Source organism: Rhipicephalus sanguineus, chromosome 2 (genome assembly GCF_013339695.2).
Source record: "Rhipicephalus sanguineus isolate Rsan-2018 chromosome 2, BIME_Rsan_1.4, whole genome shotgun sequence".
NCBI classification, from domain to species: Eukaryota; Metazoa; Arthropoda; class Arachnida; order Ixodida; family Ixodidae; genus Rhipicephalus; species Rhipicephalus sanguineus.
This window is the reverse complement of record NC_051177.1, coordinates 53,699,316-53,723,461: the sequence shown is the minus strand read 5'-3', so window position 1 is coordinate 53,723,461 and position 24,146 is coordinate 53,699,316. Positions and strand designations below refer to the sequence as shown.

Here is a 24,146-nt window from a genome sequence, read left to right as displayed (position 1 = left end):
CGTCGAAATTCGTTAATACGCGATACTTCACCACCAACAGGATTAAGCAGGAGAAAAAAATTAAGGTGGAACAAACAAATGTTCTCTAGACTCTGTATGCGCAAGAACAGGAACTCTAGACGACAATATTGTTAGTACAGCGCATAGTCACCAACGCTAGCCAACACAGCATTAACATATAAGGCAACATAGACGATATTTGCCAATACTCACCAAATTTCGCAATAACTCAGCATTTAGCCACCATTAACCAACTCTAGTCACCGTCAGTTATTTAGGTAACAATACCCAATATTAACCAGTGCTAGTATGCGAGAAAATACGGTATATGCCAGCACAGCCGAATGCGCATATGAGTAAGAGCCTCTGTCAGGCAATATGGCCTTTAGCTCTTACTCCTCTTTCTGTATCCAGGAAGAAAGAAATAAACTTCAAACTTCAAACACCACCGTTCACAGATCGCGCTGGCTGTACAAGTGCGTCCGACGCGGGTTCACGAGAAAGTAGATTCGATTTATTCTTCGTCGGACATTGTAATGAGGGCGGCGCAGAATAGTATAATGGAGCCGGTCTTGACCGGCACCAGGAACTCGAGCATACTGAGCGCCAGGTACTCGTTGTTGTAGAGGAGGCAGGCGCCGCGTTCTTGGCACACCTCCTGCCACAGCAGGCAGCTGCGGTCGATCACGGAGCCCAGCAACAGCGGAGCCGGTATGTTGCCTGGAATGGCATGTGCGGTGGAAGATTGAATGACTCTGAGAACCTTTGCGTGGTCGGCGAAAATATGGCTTCTTCTTGGGCAAGTTGGCATCGCGTATTTGTATACGTATACCGTTGCGCCTTTAATACACGGGCAATGTAAAAGACGCGCAAAGAACGAACGGGAGCGCTCTAACACTTGACTTAAGTAGTTTTTGGGATAATACATTAACAGCCACATGTAGCGACCTATCGTACTGTCGTATTTAAGACAAACTTCTTTATCGGACAACAAGACAGAAAGTGTGCTGAAGCCTGAAATGCATTGAAGTTCAACTCCAGGTCAAGTCGCACAATCTGTGTCGTGACACCTGGTGCCACAGTTGCGTATTGTTGGCTCAAGTTACTCCAACGTTAAACTTAAATGTTTGTATATCAAAAACATGGGAAGATAGGCTACATTAGAACCGGCTATCCCATGGTTAGTGGTGTAGCCAGGGGGGAGGCACACCGGGCCCGTGCCCCCCCCCCCCCGAAATTCTTTTTGCCATGGCATACAGACCTCAAAATGACATTCGATCACATCTGCCTGCCCGACCAGCGACCAGATCAAGGAGGTGCCCCCCCCCCCCCCCAACCCGAGAAAAACTTCTGCCTACGCCCTTGACCATGGTCATGATATTCACCTTCAGGCTCGATATTGACATTAGTTGGGACAAATACCATACTGCATAAGACGTGTAAGAAATGATCAGGGAAGAGGGAAAAACCCGCATTCTGTACATGTGACTATCACTTAGATGACCCATTCCCATCGAAATTGTGCCTCGGGAAAAGCATGAGACGCCCCGCTAATAGTCAAAGTTCACGTTCTCAACTTTGAAAAAAAAAAGTTATTAACGGCTCAGCCTCTCCGGAGGGAAGTGCGTCGGCCTTACGCTACCCACCTGAAACGTCCCGCGAACAATCTTAAGCCAGACACACCAGCTATTCTGCAATGAGGGAACGGGGGGCGAAGGAAAACCTTCACTGGCCCATTCCAAATTTAGGTCCATCATATATCCAGACAGTCGCGAGTGCCCAAGTGGCCTCACGTTGGCAAGGGTTGGCAACTTTTTTTTTTCTTACCCAAGAAAATTCCCTCATCGGCCGAGAATCGGGAAACCTGCCCTTTAGGATAGCGACTGGTACGTATTAGGAGATAGTCACAGAGCCCGTGGTCGACGTGAAGATGCGGGCTTTACTACGGCCCATGGACGTGTAAAACAGCCTGGGTTTCAGTCGCCATACCTTCGCCTGCCTTTTGACAAAAAAAAAAAAGTATACACGAATCGGCGTGGCATGGTTTACACATATTACAGTGAGGCTGACATATCCGACAGAAATGCAAATATTTTATTTGCGCTGCTGTTCACAGGCAGCGAGGTAAGGCTATGTCACCCCCTTGCAGAATGTACACAAGCATGGTTTGCAAATATAAGCGCTTCACGTACGCACCGAGGAGGCGGACGCTGACCCACTTGACAGCGAGTCCCACAGCTCGCTCCTTTTCCTCGACGCAGCTGACGGGAAAAAACGGACAGGCGCCACGGTGAACAGCGTTGAATGTTATATGTACGCGTGCCTATTGCGTTTTCAACGCGCTTAGAAGCAAACGTGCTCGAAAGCCATGCAAATACGCAAAGTACAAAAAAGTTAATTTCAATTTGTCCGTAGACTTCTTTACGTTTGCGTATTATACAGGAGAAGTATGCGAGAGCAACAATGCTTGTAGCAACATCTGATGATGCAGATCCTAATCAGGGGCACAGCGACCTGCACGTTCCACTTCCCAGTTAGTGTAAAGCATTGAAAGTGAGATGATCCTTAACTTGCAAATAGTATCATTTTCTTTCGACAAGAACACTGGCGTGACTGAAGAAGCTTTAAAAGTTTTAGTAATAAAGACGACAACATTACGGGAAAGAAATTGTAGTGGCAGACAGTCATTGGATTGAAACTGAATGAAGACCACGTTGCTCTTCTAACAGCATAGCTAAGATTAGCCGACATTAACAATGTGTTAGCCAGCACTATAAAGCCATCATTTAGGCAACGCCAACCAACACCAGGAAACAGTACACATTATTCAGCACTTTTAATATCGGGTGAATACAGTAGCTCGCTAAGGAGCACTTGTACCCAAGTAAGTGCATTAGGAAGGCTCCTGCACGAGGTGAATCTCGCAGTACTCCATGTACGCGTACTTTCTGTACAGAAAGTACGCGTACCCAGGGGCACAAGTTCAAAGTGGTAGAGATTACTATTTTAACTGGGGATGCTTACGAAAAGAGGGCCGGAGTCAAACTTCATATTTTAAACCTAGCATGTAATAAAGCGCGATTGTAGCTGACGTCAGCGTGATGTCCATAGACCACTGTATAGCAATAGACGCTGCGGTGTACGTTACCACACGACTGGGAAGCGCCAGGAAGCACACTGCTCTGGGCGCCTACTAAGAAAAGTTTCGAGTGAAACATGGTCTCCTCATCTGGTGCTGAGATTACCGGTATGTGTATTGCGGTTTACCCGCACGGAACATTTTGTCAATATCAGAAGCCACTTCTCACCGCATCATGATGGTGATGATAGGAGCTGCGCTGAAGAAACTGAAAAAGACGCAGATGAATATGACGACCATGTAGTAAACCATGAGGTTGCAGTTGGTCGAGCACTTCTGACGCGTCGCATCGAAATCGTAGAAGGTTGCATTCATTGGAGCTCCAAGCGGGGTCGGCACGCAAGAACAGTTCTTGTACACTTGGAGATCCTGCGAGACGGAACACAAGAGGCAGAAAGATCTGTGGCGAGCTCGAAACAAATATGTCATTTGAAGTGTGGTGGTCGCTGTATTAACTTATTCCACAACGCTTTCCTTTTTCCCGCTGTGCATTGTGCTCACTGAGCACCATAAGTGTGACACATCATGGCGTCTTCCCTGACGGTGATTGATCGTGGCGGTGCACTGCGCAATGTTGATGCTTCTTAATCTAAGAAGCAGTGACGTACCTGTCGCTCTGATAACTTAACCTTAATAGTACCCTGGCTCGACGATTATAACGGAACCACTCTTGAGCCTACTTTTATCCAGCCACTTTTCTTTAGTAAACACCACCAAGTTTGACAAACCCGGCAAGTGTCCCTATGGTAGCCAAATCTTTGGACCTTGGATGCAGCCCCCATCAACCACGTTTACTTGAAATTGTGCGAACGATGGCATAGTGTGAGAGATAAGACTTTCACAATGCAACTGCTTTAAAAACACACCGTGATTGATGGAACTATATAGTGCACTACGGACACAGCTTTATTTTCTCTCCACCCCCCAGTGCAGAGTTGCCAACTGGACAAGTAAGCTAGTTAGCTGCTGACTAGAGTGTGTCTAGCGTGAGCTGCTGATGGTCAGCAGTCGGTTTTTGGAGCAGAAGAGTTGCTGACCAGGAGATAGAGAGGGAGAAAGAGAAATAGCGGAGAATGTTTGAAAGAGGGTGGCGGGCGACTCCATGCATTACTCTAATGACTACATGGAGCTATATTATTCTCCATGGAAATCCAAGTACGCAAGAACTTTCGTAAGTTACGGTTGAATCATACTGGCATTTAGACAACGCTGTCGAATTCAAAGCAGAGTTCGCACCCAGGATGGGTCGTCTGGGTGCGGCATGACCTCTTTCGTGACGCAGCCGGCGAAGCAAGGCGACGCGTAGACCACGTTCTCGACCGAGCATATGGGGTCCAGCATTGTCGCCTCGCAGTGGCAGTTCTCGTTGCACTCGCTGATGAAGTCCACGCTGCGGCTGCGTACGAACAACAAAGCTTAAGCGTAGCACTCGAACCCCGTTCACGACACAAGGCGCTCGTCCACAGACTCGCCAACGCAACTTCGTTGTCTCAAAATGTCCTCCCGACACAGTAACGCGTGGCGCACACAGTAACGAAATGCGCTGTGTCATTTCGTTGCTCGGTGCAGTGTAACACCTACGACGCTGTTACATATTGAAGCCTGTCTGTATCATAGGCTTCAGTTAAGAAGGTGGGGAAGGGGTTAAAGGTGCCCTCACACCTCCCGAACTTGTCCACGGGCGGGAACACTTGTCTATACGCGACTATCAACAGCAGTGCCGTATAGGCAGGAATTTGTTTGGGGGGTGGGGTACGTAGGGGGGAGGGGGGGCAGGCAAGTGTGCTCGAGTGTCATTGTGTGCTCTGTCCCATGGCATAAATAAATTTCGGGAGGGGCACGCGTGCCCGGTGTGGCACACCCTGGCTATGCCACTGATCTGGTATTGCCCAAGATGTGCTCTTGCAAATAATTATAGCATAACAGCTGCGCTTGAATATGGGGCCAGGGACCGTATTCGGAAACTTTCGCTTCGCAAGCACTCTTTTTCACTGGCCAGTTGGCTTGTCGGATGATGTTTTTGCGACTACGAGCATAGGCTCGTTGGCAAGCTGAGGTGCTGTTGTTAAACGCTGTCATTTCGTCTGCAAGCCTGACAGTCAGTGAATGCATTAGTAGCAGTAAAAGCAAAGGACCGTTGCTCATTACCTTGCAGGGTACAAGGAAGAATAGATCGGAGGACAGGGAGGTTAGCCAGTTCTTAGACCGAATGGTTACTCTGATGGCCAGCACTAGGGTATACCAATCTTCGTTGAAAGTTCCTTGCGTGCTATTCATTCAGGGGTACTCACTTGCTGCTCCCAATTGTCCCGTGGAAGAACTGCGGGTTCGGACAGTGCAGAATGAATATCCACATGCAGAGCCACGGGATGATGCTCGTGGCACAGCACATCTTCAACATGGCGCGAACGGTCAAGTCCAGCTTGGATACCAGTCCGCCTCCTATCAATGTACCGCCTACGCCGGCCGGAATCAGTATGCTGCCTGCAACGACAGTTTTCCTTAGCATTAGCGTACTCCTTCAATAGTAACGGATGTTTCACAGCGCACAGGACAAGGTCGGCGAGAAAAAGAAAGGCACACAGCGTTGAACGCAACAACTAGCCCGATTCTCAACGTTTGCTCACCCGAAGGTCGTTGGATCGAATCCCGGCCGCGGCAGCCGCATTTCGATGGAGGCGAAATGCTAGAGGCTCCTGCTCTTAGATTTAGGTGCCTGTTAAAGGACACCAGGTGGTCGAAATTTCCGGAGCCCTCCACTACGGCGTCCCTTGTAAACGTATCGCTCTTTTGGGACGTAAAATCCCAGCAGTTATAATTACCCATTATTATTTATAACTCATCCGATGATGAATTATAACAAATAATACGTTGGTGATTAGTCGGTGATAAACGTTGGTGATTAGTCGAGAGCCTCCCAGAGGAGAGAATTCAAGTCCGCTTTCGCGCACCCAAGAGCCTATACCTTTCTTCTTAAGCAGGGCTGTGTTCTTTTTCTCGTAAGCGACTTCAAGAATAAAAACATGAAATTTAATGTCTCAAAGAAACCCTTAAATGAAAAGAACAAGAAAAAACATGGCTGATCCCCCTTTCATAGGAATCGGTGTAACACGAAAGTGAAACATGTCTTCACAGGGGTAGTTGAGCGTTTATTATGCATGGTTTCGCCACAAGGGCAAAGTATTGAGTGCCATAGCAACAAATTGTAATATCACGCGAAGAGCGGCAAGCAGCTCGAAACTTGCAGCGCGCTCTAAAGCAGAAAGGACGCACGAAAAGAACATACACTGGACGAGCGCGAACTAACAACTGTCACAATTGTTACTTCTTTGCGTGTGAGCAGCGCGCTCCTTTCGGAAACGCGGCCGCTCCAGCGAGCGAAGTGACCTTCGCGCTCTCCTTTAACGTCAACGGAAACTTGCGGTGAAATGACAAGAGGTGCAAACCGCCACTAAACGCGTGCGCACGAGAGGCACCCCCTGTGGAAGCGCGCTCGCATCGCGACGCGCGGGGCGTCCACCTTTAAAGCGAGTCATGCGCGCTCTTCGCGCCATTTCGCCAGTGATAACAATAACACGTTCAAGCCACGGAGCTCCGAGTACCGCGAACGGTAAATGGTGTATTGGCCTCGAGGCCCACCACTGGAAACGCCGGCGCCACCGTCGGCGTGACGTGCTTGGCAGGATCACGTGGTCTCAGCGGCCGCGTCGGCTGCTTGTGGCGCACTGCCGCGCGCTTTGAAAACGAGCTTCAAGTCCCACATGCGCTGCGGTCTGTTCAAATTCGGAAGTTTTCTGTCCTTTTCTACTCAATTGAAACCATTGTAATGAAGTGGCTGCCTCCGAAGGCGACGAACATGGGGCTCTACCGCTCGGTGCCGCACTGCCGCGTTTACGCAAAGGAGCCCAGTGGCAGCCTGCACTGGTAATCGCGGGACAAGAAACAGCGTGAAGCATGGGTTGTAAAGCTAAGAACCGGCAAGTAGCCATCCGCTACGAGCCTTGTGTGCAACAAGCACTTCCGCGACGAAGACTTTTGTTACTGCGTCGGGCCTGCGATGTTCGGTGAGTAGCAGACAGCACGCACTGAGACGATGGCTCGCGCGCGCTTCCCGCCGGCAAATGATGCTCATCTGCCACATAAGGGACTTTAGCCACAGGATGGTAAAAGCGCTACCTTTTACCACGTGCGATGCCATCTCAGAACACTCCTATGCGACCTCTTGATCGTCAGCCCGTGCTCAGCGTCCACAAAATCAGCTGCAGATGCGCAAGTCATTGTTTAGATACGTTGAATTAAAAAACGCACAGGGTCCCTTATGCATTCGTTAAAGATGACTAGAAGGCGAAAGCCATCTTCTTGTCAGTCGATGTACTGATTCTCCCGCGCACCCCTCCAAAAGCGTTCTGCACCTAACGCGGTTTTGCACGGCCTCCGTGACCGATCACGGAGGCAATGCAAAGCGACCATGACGTGTGAATACGTCATCATGTGACGCCACATTATGGGACGTCATAATGACGCTACATATTTTGGCGATCTGTGTCGTCATGATGACGTCATATGGTGACACCATCACGTGACGATTATTTTTTGCATCACTCGTGTTGACGCCGCCGACGGGCAATCTTCCCATTCGATGAGGCATGCATTGCTTCATAGGCTACATAAATTTTGCATTGCCTCCGTGATCGGCCCACCGATTATCGGTCCACCGGCCAAACCCATGTATTTTCTTGGAGCCTCATTTATTTACGTGGGAAAGATGCCACCCTGTTGGCGTTAGACACGACACTGCTGCCAAAATTGCTGGGGTACTCGCTAAATATTTACTATCCTGTTTTGCGGCTGCTGGTTGCTGCAATACCTTCTATTTTATTCACCGCTATTTCAAGTTCATGTGGGTCCTAGTTCACAGCCGACGTTTGCAGAACAAGTCCGGCAAACGTTACTGTATTTTCTTTCTTTTCCTGGGCGTTGCATGCTAGTATACATGCTCGGTCTCGTAGACTGGTTCTCCTTCCACCAGCAATCTCGAAGTGGTGAAGCTTTGGTCTATGAATTTGTTGCTGACAGAGAGCGGCAAGTTCACTGGAATGCAAACGGAACGATAATTAAGGAGCATTAAAAAAAAGGCGTCGCATTTGCTCACGTTTTGTGTGAGCACCAAACGAAACGAATGCGCTGAATAAAGAAACAGAAGCAGCGGCATTTGCCCGCTGAGAAGACCGATCAATACGCAGTGCGAGACAACTTGTCAAATGACATTGAAACGCACCCGAATTTAGACCGAAAAATAAAAAAAAAAACACTGAATCGTCGGGACGGCAGATCACAAAGTTGCCATTCGCACCGAAGCCGCAGTTGTAAGGAAATTGTTATTGAACTGCTCTGATAGCGTCCGCGCAACAGTAGTTGTTTGTTTACTCACAAATTCTCATATTTTGCGGCCTAAAGTTCACAGCGCGGTGCCAAAACGCGCTCGTAGCAAAAGCGAAACCATCAGTACGAACGTACACGCAGACGCTCATACATGCAGAGGCACCGTCAGTCGTCGCGAACCCGTGCGATCGCTGGCTTGAGGCTTCTTTCTGTTATACTGCGTTTGGTTTACAGGCAGTCTACTCTAACGAGATATTTCACATAGTTTGCACTGAGCGAGTGACTATTTTTCACGCAAGAAGCCGGTTCAGGGGTCTCCAACGCGGTGACAGCGTGAAGCGGGTGCTCGGTTTTCTGCAAAGAGACAGCGACTGTAGACTATCTTGTGCTTTCAGTTCGTCGAAAAGATTATTTTGACAGTAAAGAACACAGTTCCTTTCGAAAGTACTTACAAAAATGCCCTGGAGGGCTTCCGCGAGGTGTTTTTGTAGAGCGCCGACAGCAAAACCTATGGGGAGCGCGCCGGCGGTATCCTGCCTAGCACGCAATCGAGGCGCGTCCGATAGAGGGCGACTCCGTAACTCCTCGAGGCCAATATAAATAGCTTGCCGTTAGTAAGCTGGAGAACGTACGCTCTGTGGGCAAGTGGTTAGCGCCGCGCTATGCGGAGCGAGGGGCCGTGGGTTCGACTCCCGGCTACGAAACTTTTAAATGCGAATGTATTTCTTAGTCGGGCTATGTAAGGCATCCGGCGTTGTCCGCGGCGCCCTCTCCCATAGCAACAGCTGCGGGCGCGCGCGCTTATGCTTGCCCCTAGAAACCGGAGCATGTGGTGCGAGAAAGTGTAGGAGAGGGTAGGTGCAGTGCTTCGCCGCTCCTTCTCTCGCCGTTCGCTCTCTCTCCTCCCTGCGCCCCACTCTCCCGTTCGCTCGCGCCTCACTCTCGACCGTTCGCTGGCTGGGCGCCTCTCAAGAACATCCGGAAATGTGTGCTCGAGACGCCGCTGTGAAACGCCAACGCCGAGCCGAGAACGCTGGCGCCCCACTCTCCCGTCTGCTCGCGCCTCACTCTCGACCGTTCGCTGGCTGGGCGCCTCTCAAGGCGATGGCAGAAGTCGGTGAAGGCGAATGTCTGACGGCAACGGTACCCTCTCTCGGCGCAAGTAATACATTCGCATTTCCTGACGATTCCCTTCGGGGAGGTGGGGCATTTTTTTTCTTCTAGTTTTTTTCTTTGCCATGTGTTAGTGTATATTTTACGACGTCATATCCGTGACGGAAATACGTCAGTGGAGCCGTGGTGGACCCCGGCATAAAACACTTTCGTGTTAAAAAAGTAATTTATTGGTTTGTATAAGTGATTCCTTTTGAACTGGCAATAGCTATTTTATCTCGATGGCGTTAAAGAGCTCGTTTCGCAGTTATTCGGGTGTCGGCGTCGTTGTCCGTGACCGAAAAATCGAGAAAGATGCCAATAAAGTAAGTAATAAAAATTTTCGGCTCGAGTCGAACCCAGAACTTCTGCGTGGCAAGCAGGTGTTCTACCACAGAGCCACGCCATTGCTTGAAACTACATCGAAAGATAACACTATATGAATGTCATATAGCGGTAGGAGTCTCCTTAACTCGTGTAATAATGCTTGGCAGAAGCGTAGAATCGCGCCAGGTGTCAAAACATGTGAATTGCGCAACGATTGAGCGAGTGCTTTAAAGGCCCGTCCATTACGAAGCGCTCAGACATATTTAATCATCATCATCAGCAAACACATCAACAAAGTGAGCAGCTGTGTAGGTTGGCGTTTTGCATTACGGACGCGTAGTGGGCCCTTCGCTGATTCGCTAAAGGAAGAATTACGGCGCAGTGGGCATCTCGCAACTGTACTTCCAGTAGGCATTCTAGGATAGTTAAAACGGCCATGTTACGCGCACATATGTTCGTTTCCTTGCGGCACGGCCGAGGCATACACCGAGAACCGAATCCAGGCTAGCGATTGGGAAGGCGATGCGCACGGGGCCCGATTGCGCTATCGCATCTACTCCTGGAGGCGAAGCTCAAGCGTTCTAGTTTTTTAATGTTCTTGCTACCTCCGAATGAACAGGAGTACATCGCGGCTAATGCCGCTTAGCAGAGTGGGCAGCCGTCCTGTTTTAAATACGTAGAAGACAAAACACTGAAACGTCTTACCCAGAGCAGCGGCCGTTCTGGAAGGTGTCATAGCGAATTCGGCCTCGAAGAACTTCACCGAAAAGGCACTAACGGCCGTGCCGACCATTGCTAAAAAAAAGAAAAAAAAAGCAAAGCGTTCGATGTATACTTCATCAGATTCTGGAGAGAAGCAATCCAGCCGACTGAAGCTTAAATTTTAGTCTACTGTGGGCGTTCATTAGACACATCTACACTCTTCATGCATGTTCATCATCATGAGTGTTCGTCATCTTCATCGGTGGTGGGAACGCTACTTGATTGTGAGATCTGTGCCTCGGGTGTGGTCGCTTCACCGTGCCTTCGGGGCCTAATAAAGGTCGCGTTAACCGCTGCGTCATACTACTAATTTCTAGCAACTGTAAAGACGGGTGTATACATGAACAACAACAGTCGCACATTTCTGAGTCGTTGAAAATAACATATAGCATAACGACCTTCGTAGCCAGTGCCACTATATCAACTGCTTAAACGTAAATTTCTTCTTTCACCCGACGCGGCGGTCTATGGCTATGGTGCCCGACTGCTGACCCGAAGGTCGCGGGATCGAATCCTGGCCGCGCCGTCCGTATTTTTATGGAGGCGAAATGCTAGAAACTCGTGTACTTAGATTTAGGTGCACGTTAAAAAAACCACAGGTCGAAATTTCCGGAGCCCACCACTACGGCGTCCTTCATACTCACATCGTGGTGTTGGGACGTAAAACCCCAACAATTATTGTTTCTTTTTTCAGAACACTTCATGCATACCAACGAATTTTCGACGTCGCTGTGGGCCGGTACCATCCGAGTGCTAGTGGTGCTTCGATACTGACACGTGCACTTGATTTTCCTATGTTAGTGTGAGCAGGTTTCGGCGGCTAAAACGGTTACACATGCTATTTTTCGGCGTAGGCCGCGCCTGACTGTAATGCAATTTCTAGTATTTTCGAACGCTCTAACTAGACCGCACGCACGATGTGAACAGTTCGGAACATTCTGGAACTTACGCGAGCACCAGTGATACCGCTGGATTGTAGGATTATTAATTCATAAGACCAACGGCCGCGCTCGCCTAGATTTTGCCGCGCACAGGTTAGTCCATTAAGGAGTTACATTTTTACTTGACGCGTTGGCTTCTGTTCTCTCGCGCCTTAAAGCAAATATGGCTTCTGAAGTCATCACCGAGGCGTCACATCGTGACACCACCGAACTATCCTGGAATGTGAAGAGATCCCGTATATACGGTGTCAGCACTGTCTACAGTCACCCACTGCTAGAGAGTTACTGTATGTGCTTCCCAGAGTAACTTTACCCGCTAGCTTGTCTGTCTTATCTGCTACCACGGCTTCACTGCGTTGCTCGAGTTTACCGAAGCCCTTGCCGAGCCACGGCCGGACTGCAAAGATGCGCGCGCGCGTGCGTCTTTCCAGTCCGGCCGTGGCCGAGCGTCCTCTAACACCGCCCGCCTTTGTCAGGCCCATGATATACATATCGCTGCTTCGCAGCAGGGGCGTAGCCAAGGGGGGGGTGGGTGGGGGGTTCAAACCCCCCCCCGAAATTTTTCAGTTTTGCTTGCGTATATAGGCACGCACACATACAAACGCACGCACGAACATACATAAAGTATGGTTGAACCCCCCCCGAAAAAAATTTCTGGCTACGCCCCTGCTTCGCAGCGACCTTTCCGTTTAGTTTTACTCCCATTTCATTGCGCTGTGCGGTTGCGGCGTCCCCACCTGAGAGGCAGTTACAACACTGCATGCATGAAACGCCCTGCTTTCACTAAGAAGCGCAAAGAGAGGAATAGTCTACCAGATTACTTGACTCCTTTTCCTTTGCCCGCACGTGCTCAAGGTCCGCAGACGTAGTCTTTTTAGAGCGATGACACCAGGGGCGTAGCCAGAAATATTTTTCGGGGGGGGGGGGGGGGGGGGTTGAACACCCCCCCCTTCCCGCTACAAACCCAGAAAACGATCTTGCGTGTACTTTTGACCCTGAAGCGCAGCCAACGTCAATTTCCTCCTGTTCCTCCTCGCACGTGCGTCGTCATAGCAACGGACATGCGCAGTGTCGGTTTCTTCTTTCCCCCGCGCCCCTCTCCGTCGGTCGGCGGGAGCCGACAGCGCCTCGGGACCTCGACTCCTGTCACGTGACTCCCACGCGGGCAATACGAAGCGAAATGGGGATGGCGTGCCGCTGCCTGCCGCGCGGGGCGCAGACGCGCAGAACACCGCCACGGCAGGCTAGCCGCGGCGGTGTTCGCATGGCGACGATGCGCCTCGACTTCTCTCTCGTGTAAATGTTTGCAAGCCCTGTCTCTTTAGCATTTTTTCTTGCTGAATTCATTCATTGCAGTGTACGCCACGGCAGATACCTCCTCCCCCTCCCCCCCTCCCCCTCAATTTTTTCTTGCCGCGTTTTCGCGCGTTGACTCATGTGCACTCACCTTCGGTGACCGACGCCAGGGTGATCAAGACGAAGGGAACGTTCATGAGGATCGCCAGGATGGAGCGCGGCAGCTCGTTCACGCACTGGCCATAGGTGCTCTGATTGGTGCTCTTGTTGGAGTACAGTCGGCGCACCATCTGACATTGGTAGTACGCTGCGTACATGTCGTGCAAAGGGACGCGTTTGAGGCTCATTCGCACCTGCTACATGATTCGGTCGCGCAACTATTTGCGACTGGCGACGAAAAAGCGACTCAAGGCGATCGATGTTCACATGTGCGCGCGACTTGTATTCATCGGCACACAGAATTCACGACTGTTCGCGTTGCCATTGGCCCGTAAAATAAGTTGCTGAGCGTGTCATTGGTTCAGACCTTTGCGACTGCAGTCGCGCGACTGAAAAATCGAGCAGGGAGCGACTGAGTCAAAGCGCGACCAAAGCGGCCATCCGCGACCAGACGCTTTGCGAGTAACTTGGTCACGCGACCGGTGATAGTCGCAGGCGCGAACGAGCCTTTACACATGTACTGCCACGGTACGATGTCACATGAGATTTGCGCGTTGTCTAGCCGGCGACAGAGCGAGGCATATCCACTCGGGGAATAATTTATAATTTTGTGAATGACACAGTCTCCCTTAAAATGTTTCACATAACACTCGGCTGCGAAAAATGCACAGTTTTTACAATCAATCAATCAATCAATCAATCAATCAATCAATCAATCAATCAATCAATCAATCAATCAATCAATCAATCAGACGCCATTGTATACGTTAGAAGCATAAAAGTAACAATAGACTATCAATGTACTTCTTTGCAAAGTTTGGTAATTAGTATTCCAGAATTGACATCGTCCTAATCCCTGCTATAAGTAAATCCGCCTAGGGAGCTTCCGGGCTACATGTCAATTGAGATTAGTGCCATAAATTTAGTATTGAAATGTTTATGAGAAATTGTTAATCTCGGCTTTTCGAGCAAATTATGTCTACTCCTTTGAGTAATCTAGCTCATATAATAATCATATCTGGGGTTTAACGTCCCAAAACCACGATATGATTATGAGAGACGCCGTAGTGGAGGGCTCCGGAAATTTCGACCACCTGGGGTTCTTGAGGCCCGTGTACCTAAATCTAGGTACACGGGCCTCAAGAGTAATCTAGCTCAAAGATAAGGATTGTGCCTTCTGCCGTAGGCGATTACTTTTTTGGCAGCCTTCGGAAAAACACCTAGCATTGTCCTTTCTGTAACGCGACGCGTTTCGCATGTACTTCGCCAGTTCAATTGAGTACTTTTGCTTTTGTAGGATCATATATTTCGATATGACGCTGAATAGTGAAATAGGTTAACATAAGATAAATATTTTAAAAAATAGGGTCCTACCAGCCATTTAGGCCCTCATTAAGAGATGTCAAGTGCGTTAGTTGTATGGCTGGCCATGGTTAAAGACTGCTAGGAGTAGTGATATAATTGCAAAAAAAAAAAAAAACTTTTGCGAGACGCCACCGAAAATTTATTGCCCTTCCCCACATTCCCTGAGAGAATGAGCGCATGAAAAACTTTAAAACGTCGCACGTAAGTACGCTGTTGGTCACGATGATGGGTGAATGGAGCCCTAGAGCTATCACGGGCATCAGTGGCCACACGCGCTGCCACGAAACATACATACAAACATACATGCAAACAAATATGCATTTTGGTTGGTTGGTTGGTTTTGTTCCGATATAACTTGCGGGGTCAACGACGATGGATCTACAATGTCGCTCATGAGTACAGTAATAAGGCGCCGCGTATATGGCATGACGTGTGCTTACATGGCAGGTGTTTTGGAAATGCGGCCATCGGTATGCTGACGATACCGCCCATCACGGCCGCGACCAAGAATCCAACCCACCAGGCACCGATCCACACCGAACTTTCAGTTGTCAGGCCGAGGCTGCGTCGAAGGAGAAGGCGTACAATTTGCGTCATGTTAAGAGCGCAGCCGCAGCACTAAGCGGAAGCTATAATCCCCTAACAGAAACGATGTGCGACGCACGTATACTTTTCCAATCGTATACGCTCTATTCAAGATACACCGACAAACTCCTTGGCACTGGCTACCTCTTCCATAGATGTAGTCACTTCTACTGCATTTACCTACACTGCACGCGAGGTGAAAAGAAACGTTCGCGGCACTTTTGTTTTTTTTTTTTAATCTTTTACAAGCTGCATGCTTTGATATAGCGTTGTAGGCATACGTCAGTAAACTTTGGCTGTGCGTATTGTATAACGTCGATGACGTCATAAGTCTGGCATAGCGAGACGACTAAATTAACACAGAAATCTGTTTTCTTTAGTGTGCTCTTTTTACGTTCTGCAGGCTTGTGCACAGTAAGAATTTATGACATAAAAAATGCGTGCCAATACTGCACAACGTTTAGACTTATAGAAGGGAGAAGTGTGACATTTTACTCACTGGCTCACGTCCTTGAAATCGACGAACACAGAAAGAAAATATCCGGCAATGAGAAATCCAAAGGCTGGTCCCAGCACGGCCATGGCACTGTACGTTCCTGCAAATAAAGACGGGTGGTCGGAGAGGATAGGCGAGCAATGAGACTAACAAAATTATGCCCAATTGTCATGCTTATATTAATGAACGGAAAACCGCCATAGTACTGCGTGCTTTCGAGCTACTAGCCACCGTGAAATCAATCAATCAATCAATCAATCAATCAATCAATCAATCAATCAATCAATCAATCAATCAATCAATCAATCAATAAATAAATAAATCAATCAATCAATCAATCAGTCAGTCAGTCAGTCAGTCAGTCAGTCAGTCAGTCAGTCAGTCAGTCAGTCAGTCAGTCAGTCAGTCAGTCAGTCAGGCAGTCAGTTTCAGTACCGGGGACGCCTTATGAATACATAGCAAAAGACGTATATCAGGTTTGACAGAGCATGCGCCCCCCCAAAGATTTCAAAGCAGCACGCGTGATGATACCAAGCGTAAGCAAAATAAACTGAAGAGCATGAAGAAATTAGGTGTCTTAATTAGACCAATTATAAATCGGCTAGCAATGTGTTAACGTGTTCAATGCGTTAATGGGTTAAGTAAAATGCGTCAGCAACCCTTCCACTCATCAAAACAGCATGCTCGCGGACGTTGTCAAAACTCTGTCGACGCTGACACACATCTGCCTCTAGATCACGCTAAATCACGGCCGCACTGGAACGCTAGCACTTAAGCTACCCCTCCGGAGCTGAATATTAAAAGTATCCTCAAAAGTGATCGCCAGAGTGTACTATTCCCTCGCTCCAATCACGACCAGTCTGCAGCGCTAGAGAGCTGGACTCGCGCTCCAGACCGGCCGCGCGTACTTAGGAGACTGGAACACGACCGGTCTGGAGCCGCACGCTCCAGATAGGACGTATGTTCCAGTTCAACAAGACTTGGTACTAGGCAAGATAGTGCATAGACATTGGGAAAGATTAAGCGCAGAACGGCCAAGATATTCAGGAGAGGCGCCTGTCCTGAGTATTTCAGCTTAGTCGTGTTCTCTGCTTAATCTTAATTTCCAAAATTGGAGGACATGTTGCTCGTGGCGCCTTCTCTCGGCGGCAGCAACGGCGTCCTGCCGTAACTGTTGGAAAATAGGCGAAAAAAAAATAATATCTGACGAAAAAAGCTCGTTACCAAAAACGACTCCCGGTTATACGCAGCAGAAACCCAGTGGAACATTCTGGTAAAATTACAGTATCGCACTACAAAGCGTGCAGCTTCCGAGGACAATTGAACACCGCCCATTAGAAACACATGGGGTCCCCATTGTAAACTGTTAAACACTCTGAGAAGCCACGTGGTTTGTAGTGAGACACTAATTTTACCAGGATGTTCAAATAAGTCTCTGCTGTATGGAACCGGGAGTCCTTTTTGGTAACAAGCTTTTTTCGTCTGATATGATTTTGTTCGCCTATTTCCCATTCAGTTACGGCAGGCCACCGCTGTCACCGACGAGAGATGGTACTACGTGCATATGTCCCCAAAATCTGGTCATGTCCGTGCTCCGGTCCCAGTGAAGCTTTCAGGTGATAAATCGCATGAAGATAAGTGCACGAAGGAGCGCCGCCCACCGACGAAGAGGGAGGTGAGCCTGGCGGGCAAATTCTCGTCCAGGAAGGACATGCCAAGCGTGTGAAGCGGCGTGACGCCAGCGCCCTGGAGCATGCTGCCGAGGATGAGCAGGAAGCGGGCATCGCGAATCGTCTCCTTGCCGCACGCTTCCACCGTCTGGTTCAAGGGAGGCGGCGTCGCGTAGCACAGGTCTGGCAGTTCGGTGCCGTAACTGAAAGAACAAAGGATAACTTTGTTATCTTGAATCGGCAATGTATATGGCCCAAATGCACGTGCAAATTACGCCCAGTCTTTCAAATTTCCAACGCTCAAAGTAAGGATGTACGTATAGACGGTTTCGCCAGCGCTTACCGTTCTCTGGCAACATTGTTCGTTCACCGGAAACGCTCCCTAGAAAACTTCGTGTTTACCTTGTTTTAACGTGGTTTTAGCCTGCGTTGCTGGCCGTGGCTGCTGGTGTTTCTCTGTTTTCTGCGGATAAAATTATTCCGATGAAGCGCTCGTAACTCGGGCACCGATGTGTAGTGCCAGGATGCAGTCTGCGGTCCGCAACAAATTTGCTATCGCAAGTGAAAACATGCTGTTTCCCGATAGATGAAGGCAGAAATAGCGCCTGGATTGCAGCAATCAGGCGACAAAAACTGAATTCCCACAAAGAGCGTGTAGATTTGTTCTGCCCACTTCATCAAAGGCAAGTAAAGTTCAATGCATACTCAGACAATGCTCAGACGTTAGTCGAAGGTCCCCAATTACAAGGAACACGTCGGACGCCGTCGTCTACCACCCATGACAGATAGCTGCACTGACGCCTGATGTGGATAGCAAAAATGTGAAAGCTGGCTAACACCGAAAATTTATCGTAACGGTGTTTCTTCTAGTTGGAGCCTCATCAGTGATGTGTACTGTTCGAAGCAACACTCGGGACACCAAAGCAGCCGTGCTCAACATGAATCGCCACACAGTGTACGTCGCGGTGCCCACGTTTTGTTGCCAATTGCAGTGACGCCGTTGCATGTGCTTTTCATGAGAGCGACGCCTGCGAGTGGGTTCGCATCGGTGCGAGAAAATTACTCATAGACTGTCGCGTTGCCGCCAATGGACATCGTTGCACTCTACCTAATTTATCTTTCGGTTGGAGCGTGGACTGTAGATGTAAGCGGGTTAACTTGAAAGCTTAATACATGAATAACGTGCTCGTGAGTAAACAATAGTAGTTCGCGAGACTCAGCCTCACCTGACGACATCACATAATGAGTACGTTTTATATTTTCTCAGTCACACCGAACACTTTGGATCACTATGGATTCCGATCGGCACCGATCTCTATCAAAAGTGCCCGGTGAGACACAAGCGCAATAACAACTTTATCGTGACCTTGTGTGCCTAGACCAAACTACATAAATATGTCTGCGGCTGTGACAGGAGACAGGTTTCTAGCTCCAGTAGAAAAGCTGAATTGCACAACTTCCCTATCCAGCGTATCAAGCAACTCTTCTCTCCGCTACAGTTTCTGCTTGTACCTCCCCCGTGCGACGTTGTCCACATCGCTCGAAACACATCTGAAGGAATGCGCCGGAAATAATAGAGCAACAAACTCAAACACCCCAGGTAAACACCACTGGGACCGTTGAAAAAGCATTGCCGGAAGTGGCGCACCGGAAGTCTTCTTGGGCATACCGTTCGGCCCATGCCAGTTTGTTTACAAACAGCGAAACCGTCTATACATACCAACTGTTCCCTCATTTTATATAGTTCCAATTGTATCACCTTTATTACGACCGTAATACATGTACTAAATAATTATGTACAATAGGAGGGTCCCGATGTCAAAAACTGTAATGGGACAACCTTTCCAAATGAAGCAAACTTTTATGATGCTTCACTGTTAAGCTCATTTTTTTTTTTTTGTGAAAGAGGCGAAAATGAACCTCCACGATCAATCCCATTGTCCATGAAGCTAACTGGAAAAATAGAACCACGAAGTAACTTTCGAGTTCTTTGCGTTGTAGGGCGGATATAGCAACAGCGAAAATATAGCGGTCATAATTACTTACCGGAAACCAAAGATCGGCACCCTTTTCGGTATATCTAGAGTCATAGTTCACTACGAAGTGCGTTAGCGTGACGTATTTTCAGCAGCTAGATTATAATGCGTAGCTCTATTTACCTCCACTGCTTTCGCTCTTACACAAGCGTGCACCCTACAGAACGAACAATAAAAAGCACACAGGTACACACACACATTATATATATATATATATGTATATATATATATATATATATATATATATATATATATATATATATAATATATATATATATATATATATATTGTTACGCTGAAGCGACAACGGAGTCAAAGGAAGAGGAGAACGAAGTGCGTCTGTCTTCGAAGCAACTCGGTGTCGGCGCGGCAACCCTTCGTCCCTTTCATCTATTCACTTGTAAATAAACACACCCCATCTTAACAGTTTTTGGTGGAGGTGCTGGGTACGATAACGGCGCCCCCGACGAACGACGACGCACTTCGTTCTCCTCTTTGACTCCGTTGTCGCTTCAGCGTAACACTCTTCAGCGTAACATATATATATATATATATATATATATATATATATATATATATATATATATATATATATATATATATATATATATATATATATATATATATATACAACCCCTTACACTGCGATGTTTCGCAATGTAACACCCCCTTCAGGTTTACACACCTGAACAGGCCAAATTAAAATACTGCCTAAGGTGCTCGCTTCGGTGCTCCTAGCCAAGTGAGTAATATACACCTGCCCACAACGTATACAACCGCTTATCTTTCTCTGCAGCCCGTAAATATTAAGGAAATTGGCCAATGCGGAGCATCAATTGCTATTTACTGATGTGATAAAAGGAATATTTTTTTTTTGTGCAAGAAGAAATGGACACCTTCAGCAACACGGGATGCGTTTTCAATGTAATGGTCTGACATGATCGTTTTCTGCCGTAGGTTTTGAGACAAGACTGAATAGCAGGTACAATATCTCTGCTCCATGTCAAACGTTGCAGTAGCCCGAAAACATGTGTGCTTAGCCTCATATAGGTTCCCCAAGCTTTCCCTTCTCTCCAACGAGCAGCCGCTCGCTTCCGCGCACGTGCAGAGCACTCGCGGTGCGCTTGCGGGCATCACAATGTACCGCCTGCAGTGCCGCTTCAAAAAGATCTCCGAGCTGGAGAGGCGCCACCGAAAAGCGAACTTGATAAAAGGAGAAAGGCACGTCAATCACGTTTACGGTGAAGAGCAGACGATCGACGACAACGACGGCCGACTCAAAGCGAGATGCATTTCCCAAGTCGCGATTACACCGTGTAGGACGTATACATACCTCTAGGTAAGTCTCATTCCGTCAAGTTAATGATACATAATGGTCCATATGCACTCCGAAATGAAGCCGTGCACACTGTCGATGTTCTGCGTTGTGGACTACGAATTATATGATTATTGTTTTGATATGGCATGCTTGCAGTAGTAGCCGTGTACTTCCGTGAACAAACGTTTGCGGCGTGCGAAAAAAAATTATACGGCCATGGCACTTTTTCCTGAGAAGGTTAGAGTCAAGTCCTCTGTTCTGCTGTAAAGGGGTACTGACACCTTTTTTCGGAGGCGAGTTTACTCGGCCATACAAATCGCCTGTATGCAGAGACGGCTCTGAGCAAGTATGAAGCTCAGCAAATGCTGATAAGATATTTTATTTTGATATTAAAGTCGTTTTTTCCACGGCGCACCTACCTACATCGACACTAGCTTGACGTCAGGCTACAGTACTAATTCTGGTGACTTCACGCAGCAGTCTGGCTAGTTGTCGTGACGTCGGGTACCAAACTTCCAAGATGGCCGCTTGTGCGTCACCAAAACCTTCAGAATGGTCGCTTGTGCGTCATCAACGGAGCCACGGTGTGGAGCGGCCGTGGAAACGTCACATATATTGTGCGAGCACGTCACGAGAAGCTCATACCGCGTTGTGACGTCAGGGTACAGTATACTAACCGAAACTAACTTTTAAAAACATGTTTTAATTACTTTTTTAAGGTGTACTCGCGCTTAGAACTACCTTTTCTAGGCTCTTGAGAGTCTGGCCTTTCATTTGACGCGAAAAAACGACAACTGAAAATTTTCGTGTCAGTACCCCTCTAGCTGAGCTCTAATCACTGTGAAGCCAGATGAACTGCTCGCCTCGTTTTTTCGGTTTTCGCGTCATGCTTGCACTCTCGTTTTATGAGGATATCGACTTGACAGGCGCATAAAACCTGCTGCGCGCTCGCGGCTAGAAAATTGCACAAAGTCAGAAGGTGGTTACTGCATGGTGGCAGTTACAAAGCAAGTATTAAGTGCCAGTTATATTTAGCGGCTTAAATATATATCACCCTGATAAAGTGACAAAAACAAAGCAAACCAGCAGAGCAATGTCAAAATTTGCTGAAAATGCATAGAAGTCTGTTCTGGTGCGACAAAGCAGCCTTCTCGACGCGTACATTGCAAGCGCCGAACTTTTGACAATGTGCCGAGTTCAGTTGAATTCAACCAACTGCGCCACGCCAACGGTATAATGCGAGTGTGAACGTTCAACGACGGGTAGGTCTCACGAACACGGGGAATCAAAACACAAAGTTGTTTCACCTACAACCGTAACTGGACTTTCACAATGCGAGAAGGCAGCGAGTAATCATTGCTGCAGTCGCTGCGTACATGCGCCGCGTTACGTACTGATTCAGGTAGTCGAAACGAACGAAAGCGATGAACTGAGACAGCCAAAACAGAAGGCGAGACAGCGCTGTCAGCTAGGACATACTTGATTCTCCTTATTTTGATCATCCACGCTTGTCGCCTTTATTTCTCGCGCGACATGCCGGGGAACCGATACAGTTTCACATGTGAATCGCGCGCCTTGGTGTTGTCTGCAATGTTGTGGCAGTCCACGACACAGCAATACTTCGGACCTCGCTTCCGCTTCCGCGGTGTCGCTTCTGCCAACGTGGAAATGCAGCTTCGCACAGCAAGCTTCTCGGTTCAGCGTGCCAAGCTGTCGGCACGGCGTCCAAGTTCCCCGCACCGACTGAGCAACGCGCGCGTGATCCCGCTGCCGACAAACAGGCTTAGTCGGCTGCGCCTGCCCCCAGTTTCGCCAGAGATTCTCTCTAGAGCCGCAGTGCGGCGCTGTCATCGCGCCGTAAACTTCAGCTTGGGTTCCCTATAAAGCGGCCAAAGATGTTCACTTTCATTAACATGCTTCCTCATTGCAAGTCTCCCGCGCTTTCAGTCGTCAATTATCATCTCTCGAGACTCCTGGCGATAACTCAGTTGATTCAGTGATCATTTCGAAAAGGCAGTGGTATATAACTCGATTCGTGCCGCACTCTGCACATAACATTTTACGGTTGGACAAATATTTCCGCTTCAGAAACTTCTATGCGTAGACGCAAAAGTTCCCTGGCTTTCTTGAAGATTTCGCCACCTTGCCATTGTCGCACGCCCGCATGCACGAACCAGAAGCTAAATAATTCTGTTAAGCCAACTGAGCTCTCATCAAGTCATATCCTGCACCTTACGGAAGCGAGTGTACCATGTGACGTTAAGCGCATACCACATAAAACAGAGAACTCACGCATAGGACGGCTCGATCGCGTAGGTCAGGAAGAACAAAAACGATCCGGCCGACATGATGGCCATGCCGGAGGCTATAATGACCGGCTTGTTTCGAGTGCTGCCAAGGAATGCCACGGGCACGATGAACAGGCAGTTGACCACACTGAACGCGCTCAGCAGCATGCCGGTCTCGAAGCTGCTCAGATTGAAGCGCCGCTCTATGGTGGGCAGCACCACGTTGAACACGCCACTGTTGACGAAACTCTGGGTGAACTCGATCGAGCAAAGGCTAAGGAGAACCCAGCCAGGAGTACGGAATCCGTGCAGGAAAGACGGTCGGAACCGGAACCAGCCGCACTGCTGGTCCTCTTTCTCGGGCGGCGTCACTTGGGGCGTGCTGGGACAACTTCTCGGGGTTTCGTCCTCCGCTGCATCCATAACCGGGTAAACTTCTTTCGGCGACGACGCTCGACGCCCGTCATTGGAAGCGCCTCGCGCGGCGTCACCTGCGAACTCCGCTCCAGGTGTGAGGCGCGACTGCCGACGGTGCCAGCTGGACGGGAAGGCTACAAGCTCGGGCGTCCCACCGGGACCGATGGTCATAGGTCGCAAGCATATCGACGACAACCGTGGCGGAAACTGTTGCCTCATAGCGCGTAGGTCGTCCGGCGCACACATTCGCACAGACTGCTGGACTGCCGGTATAAGAGGCGCAGCTACTTCGCTGGGACACCGCCGATGGCTCGCAGCGACGGGCGGCCGACGCGCCTCTCGCTTGTCCTGTTCTTTCTTCGTCCGAATCACTAGTGGTCCGTGCATCAGCGACGGCGTTGCGATGATCTCCGGACCCAGCGGGCTAAGCGGGCTCAGCGATGCAATTGGTATCGCGACGATAGCTGGAGAATGACTACTACATTTTTTCTTGCGTGCTGCAGTAGGATCCGGTTGTTCGAGCCAACGCCCTCTAGCAGCCGTCTCCGCAGCTCCAGCTGCTGCAGCTTTTGTCTTCGGCTGCGCGACGACCACTGGGGAGGCATTGGGTCCACGTGCTTCTGCGTACAGCGACGCACCGGCAATGGGGAAAAGGGAACCACGTATGGAACGGCGCTTTGCCTTTGCAGCGCTCGGCGACTCCTGAGCTTGTAATAGCGCAGGGTTCTGCGCACCGATGCGAGCTGGTGCGGCGGCAGCATTTTGTGATCCTTGGTTTACATTGCCGGTCTTTCCAGCCTGCTTGGCGGCCAT

At 49.0% G+C, this 24,146-nt stretch overlaps 1 protein-coding gene across 1 annotated transcript; it reads right to left on the bottom strand.

Annotated features, from left to right (window-relative positions):
• Positions 1–507: 507 nt before the first annotated feature.
• On the bottom strand, positions 508–24,146 carry LOC119381181 (solute carrier organic anion transporter family member 4A1). The gene is made up of 11 exons (XM_037649135.2): positions 22,921–24,146; positions 17,266–17,477; positions 15,608–15,704; positions 14,964–15,085; positions 13,151–13,306; positions 10,706–10,795; positions 5,431–5,623; positions 4,376–4,535; positions 3,309–3,508; positions 2,197–2,261; positions 508–720 (listed from the first exon to the last, which is right to left on the bottom strand). The coding sequence occupies exons 1-11, from the start codon at positions 24,144–24,146 to the stop codon at positions 515–517; spliced, it is 2,727 nt and encodes a 908-aa protein (XP_037505063.2). The 3' UTR covers positions 508–514.